This window comes from Salvelinus sp. IW2-2015, unplaced genomic scaffold (genome assembly GCF_002910315.2).
Source record: "Salvelinus sp. IW2-2015 unplaced genomic scaffold, ASM291031v2 Un_scaffold4097, whole genome shotgun sequence".
Taxonomy (NCBI): domain Eukaryota; kingdom Metazoa; phylum Chordata; class Actinopteri; order Salmoniformes; family Salmonidae; genus Salvelinus; species Salvelinus sp. IW2-2015.
The window spans coordinates 71,912-77,352 of NW_019945369.1; the positions used below are offsets into that span (position 1 = coordinate 71,912).

At 47.4% G+C, this 5,441-nt stretch overlaps 1 protein-coding gene across 1 annotated transcript in view; it reads left to right on the forward strand.

Annotated features, from left to right (window-relative positions):
• LOC112076868 (tubulin monoglutamylase TTLL4) overlaps nucleotides 1-5,441 on the forward strand; it is a 23,203-nt gene that overhangs the window by 5,662 nt on the left and 12,100 nt on the right. The window contains exons 3-6 of the mRNA XM_070441484.1: nucleotides 794-1,014; nucleotides 1,342-1,439; nucleotides 3,985-4,015; nucleotides 4,320-4,432. Of these exons, the coding sequence (XP_070297585.1) occupies nucleotides 794-1,014; nucleotides 1,342-1,439; nucleotides 3,985-4,015; nucleotides 4,320-4,432 (463 nt within the window). The remainder of the gene's footprint in view (nucleotides 1-793; nucleotides 1,015-1,341; nucleotides 1,440-3,984; nucleotides 4,016-4,319; nucleotides 4,433-5,441) is intronic.

A 5,441-nucleotide genomic window follows, 5' to 3' on the forward strand; every position in this document is an offset into this window, starting at 1 on the left:
CTCCAGTGCCTCTGGGCTCGACAGTAACACCACAACAAACAGTAGTAGCACAACAGCCTCCATGGCACCTCTACCCCATGCAGGATAACTCCGACCCAGTCCTATACCCAGGCCAGTGCCACAGCTAGTTCTGCTGCAGGGATAACTCCAACCCAGTCCCTTACCCAGGCCAGTGCCACAGCTAGTTCTACTGCAGGGATAACTCCGACCCAGTCCTATACCCAGGCCAGTGCCACAGCTAGTTCACTGCAGGGATAACTCCAACCCAGTCCCTTACCCAGGCCCCTGCCACAGCTAGTTCTGGTGTAGGGATAACTCCGACCCAGGCCAGTGCCACAGCTAGTTCTGGTGTAGGGATAACTCCGACCCAGTCTTTTACCCAGGCCACTGCCACAGCTAGTTCTGGTGTAGGGATAACTCCAACCCAGTCCCCTACCCAGGTCAGTGCCACAGCTAGTTCTACTGCAGGGATAACTCCGACCCAATCCCCTACCCAGGCCAGTGCCACAGCTAGTTCTGGTGTAGGGATAACTCCGACCCAGTCCTATAGCCAGGCCAGTGCCACAGCTAGTTCTGGTGTAGGGATAACTCCGACCCAGTCCTATAGCCAGGCCAGTGCCACAGCTAGTTCTGGTGTAGGGACAACTCCGACCCAGTCCTATAGCCGTGCCACAGCTAGTTCTGGTGTAGGGACAACTCCGACCCAGTCCTATAGCCAGGCCAGTGCCACAGCTAGTTCTGGTGTAGGGATAACTCCGACCCAGTCCTATAGCCAGGCCAGTGCCACAGCTAGTTCGGTGCTAGTTCCATCCCAGAGAACACTGAGATGGGTTCTGAGTCCGCCTCAGGTTCTTCTCAGAGTCAGAGGCCTTCTGTCACCTCGGTGACCACCCAGATATCAGCCATACACCTGACCGAAGAGAGAGTGTCCTGTCTCTACAGGGGGGCCACAGCCCCTCCCAGTCCCCACCTGGCCTGGGGAGAACAGCAGGCTGAGTCGCCTCAGCTCCCCAGGTCAGTTCCGTTCTCCCACATACTGCTGTTGTTAGACTAGATGACGTAGCATGTTTTGAGAGCTGGAACGGGACATATATAAATCCATTCCATTATTTGTATTAAGTAGATCAGTACTGAATGTAATTGTCATGTGATTTGATGGGAGGTCGATGTGGGTGATAGGAGGAATTAAGCTCTGTTGTGTTAACCAGCTTAAGTATTGGTGTCTTGAGTATGTTCTGTCATGTCTGTTTGTCTAGGCAACTCAGTGAGTCATAGGTAGTGTGAAGCTTTTCACTATCATCTGTCTTGCTTTGTCTTTGAGTTTCCTGTCTGTCCATACAGTCCACAGAGTGTTACCATGCAGGAGGATGGAGACAGAGGGGAAGAGGACTATCCTGATGATGAGCTGGAGAATGACTGCAGTGGTGGTGATGATGATGGTGAGGAAGACCCCTTTAACTATTAATTTAAACCCTAATCAACTAGACATGTAAAAATTACACCACTTAATTGGACCGCTGTAGCTAGGCTAACATCACTGGCCGCTGTAGCTAGGCTAACATCATTGGACCGCTGTAGCTAGGCTAACATCATTGGACCGCTGTAGCTAGGCTTAACATCATTGGACCGCTGTAGCTAGGCTAACATCATTGGACCGCTGTAGCTAGGCTAACATCATTGGACCTGTAGCTTAGGCTAACATCATTGGACCGCTGTAGCTAGGCTAACATAATGGACCGCTGGTAGCTAGGCTAACATCACTGGACCGCTGTAGCTAGGCTAACATCATTGGACCGTGCTAGCTATGGCTAACATCATTGCCGCTGTAGCTAGGCTAACATCAATTGGACCGCTGGAGCTAGGCTAACATCACTGGACCGCTGTAGCTAGGCCTAACTTAATTGGACCGGCTGTAGCGTAGGCTAACATATTGGACCGCTGCGAGCTAGGCTAACATCATTTGGACCGCTGTAGCTTAGGCTAACATAATTGGACCGCTGAGCAGGCCGTAATTGACCGCTGTAGCAGCTTAACATCATTGGACCGCTGTAGCTAGGGCTAACATATTGGACCGCTGTAGCTAGGCTAACATCATTGGACCGCTGTAGCTAGGCTAAACATCATTGGACCGCTGTAGCTAGGCTAAACATCATTGGACGCTGAGTATGGCTAACATAATTGGACCGCTGTAGCTAGGCTAACATCATTGACCGCTGTAGCTAGGCTAAACATCACTGGACCGCTGTAGCTAGGCTTAACATCAATTGGACCGCTGTTAGCTAGGCTAAACATCAATTGGACCGCTTGTAGCTAGGCTAACATCATTGGACCGCTGTAGCTAGGCTAACATCATTGGATCCGCTGTAGCTAGGCTAACTTCATTTGGACCGCTGTAGCTAGTGCTAACATCATTGGACCGCCTGTAAGCTAGGCTAACATCATTGGACCGCTGTAGCTAGGCTAACATCATTGGACCGCTGTGAGCTAGGCTAACATCATTGGGGACCGCTGTACTAGGCTAACATCATTGGACCGCTGTAGCTAGGCTAACATCATTGGACCGCTGTAGCTAGGCTAACATCATTGACGCTGTAGCTAGGCTAACATCATTTGGACCGCTGTAGCTAGGCTAACATCATTGGACCGCTGTAGCTAGGCTAACATCATTGGACGCTGTAGCTAGGCTAACATCATTGGACCGCTGTAGCTAGCTAACATCATTGGACCGCTCTGTAGCTAGGCTAACATCATTGGACGCTGTAGCTAGGCTAACATCATTGGAGCCGCTGTAGCTTAGGCTAACATCATTGGACCGCTGTAGCTAGGCTAACATCACTGGACCGCTTGTAGCTAGGCTACATCATTTGGACCGCTGTAGCTAGGCTAAACATCACTGGATCGCTTAGCTAGGCTAACATCACTGGACCGCTGTAGCTAGGCTAACATCACTGGACCGCTGTAGCTAGGCTAACATCATTGGACCGCTGTAGCTAGGGCTAACATCATTGGACCGCTTGTAGCTAGGCCTTAACATCATTGGACCGCCTGTAGCTAGGCTAAGCATTTCATTGGAACCGCTGTAGCATACTTTAGGCTAACATCATTCGGACCGCTGTAGCTAGGCTAACATCATTGGACCGCATCTCTTTTATTAAGTGTCATTGATTTTTAACAGAAGGTTCAGTTCGTTATAGTCTATAACTTAAAAGATAATGAGGATTTACAATACCAGGAAGTCATGTTGTTGATCTGTACACTTGAAACAGAAAAAACACAAATGATTTGAGAGAAATGTCCATTTTATTAATCTGTGAAAGACAGTAGTGTTACGTTTCATCCTATTGTGACTAGATCTCTGTAGAATGACCATTCATAACTCATATAGCCCTCCCGGTTGGGCCACCTGACAGTTCCCTGGTACGACGATGACAAAACCCAAGAGAGAATTGAACTTTATTTTTTTTTCTAGTGGTTGCTGCCGGTGAAAGGTTGAAAGCACAGAGGCTAGTGGAAAGGTCTCCCAATTATCCTTCAATAATGGGGACATGAGTCTCTGTGTGGTCGAATAGTGCTTGGCCCGTGGGATCATTGTCATACCGTGACGTCCCAGCTGATTGGGTGATTAGTATTAGGCCGTGTTTGTTTTCTTTACAGCAAAAGCCCATGTAGAGTCAGGTCTATTACCTCCAGTTTTAATGCCACTCGCTCTCAGTAGAGAGTCAGACTAGTGTTTTTGAAGCAGGAGGACCAAGCAGGAGGAWCAACAACATGACTGTCATGTGAGTTTTTTAGTTTTTTTTGTTGTTGGTCCAATTCTTTGCCCAGAGAATTTACCATTTATCTGACAAATGTTTTTAMTTTGAAGATGGTGAAGAAGAATCGAATGCGATTGGAGTTTTTTATTTATTTTTATTGATTGATCTTGAAGGAGTTGATTTGGTTAGAAAATACTTTTAATTTAAAATGTCTCCTGCTTTTCCAAAGACATGGCCGACCGTGCCTCTCGAGCTAAACGGTAGTATTTAAACCTGTGAATTATCCTGCTAGGTGCCAACTAGCAGTCTTGTTTTATTCCACTGGACATTGATGACCAGGAAGTAGTCGTGTTGTCTGTGGCACGGTGGCAAAAAATGGAACACTGTGTTGAAAATGATAGTTGGCAGGGAAGAAATCTGTTTCCTAACTCATCACRAATTTTTCTGTTCCATATTAAACAAATATCTTTTATAGTCTGTGTCTGTTTTGATAATATTCCCAGTATTCCCGCTGTTTGCCGATTTTTAGTACAGAGTCATAGCTTTAATGCCTCTGTGTTCCAGTATAACGGATGAGGAGGTGATGAGCCCTGAATTAGAGGTGAAGCCAGCTCTGATCCCCAGCATGTTCCCCCTCATCCCCCCYACACTGTACTTCAGCACTGCCAACCAGAGAGGTAAGACACCCCTTCGCTGCGTTTTATAATGGTAGACTGCTTTAAGGCTGTATCCCAAATGGCACCCTATTCCCTATGTAGTGCAATACTATAGACCAGAGCCCTATTTCCTATGTCCTGCGGTACTTTTGACCAGGGCCCTATGGCACCCTATTCCCTATGTAGTGCCCTACTTTAGACCAGGGCCCTATGGCACCCTATTCCCATTGTAGTGCACTACTATAGACCAGAGCCCTATTCCCTATGTAGTGCGGTACTTTTGACCACGGCCCTATGGCACCCTATTCCCTATGTAGTGCACTACTTTAGACCAGGGCCCTATGGCACCCTATTCCCTATGTAGTGCACTACTTTAGACCAGGGCCCTATGGCACCCTATTCCCTATGTAGTGCACTACTTTAGACCAGCGCCCTATGGCACCCTATTCCCTATGTACTGCACTACTTTAGACCAGCGCTCATAGGATGCCATTTGGGAAGCAGCTAATTAACTGCTTGACAATGTTGGACTGCTTTAGAATTTTGGGGGAAAATATATATATTTTATTTTATTTCACCTTTATTTAACCAGGTAGGCCAGTTGAGAACAAGTTATCATTTACAACTGTGACCTGGCCAAGATAAAGCATAGCAGTGCGACACAAACAAAAACACAGAGTTACACATAAACAAACATACAGTCAATAATACAATAGAAAAAATCTATATACAGTGTGTGTAAAAAGTATTTCCTTCCAATTCTATCCAAGTATGAGTCCTATCCCTCCCAGTAGGGAGACTGCTGCCTCTAGTCCTATCCCTCCCAGTAGGGAGACTGCTGCCTCTAGTCCTATCCGCCTCCAGTAGAGAGACTGTTGCTCTCTAGTCATATCCCTCCCAGTAGTGAGACTGCTGCTCTAGTCCTATCCTCCCAGTAGGGAGACTGTTGCCTCTAGTCCTATCCCTCCAGTAGGAGAGCTGTGCTCTTAGTTCATCCCTCCCAGTAGGGAAGACTGCTGCCTCTAGTCCT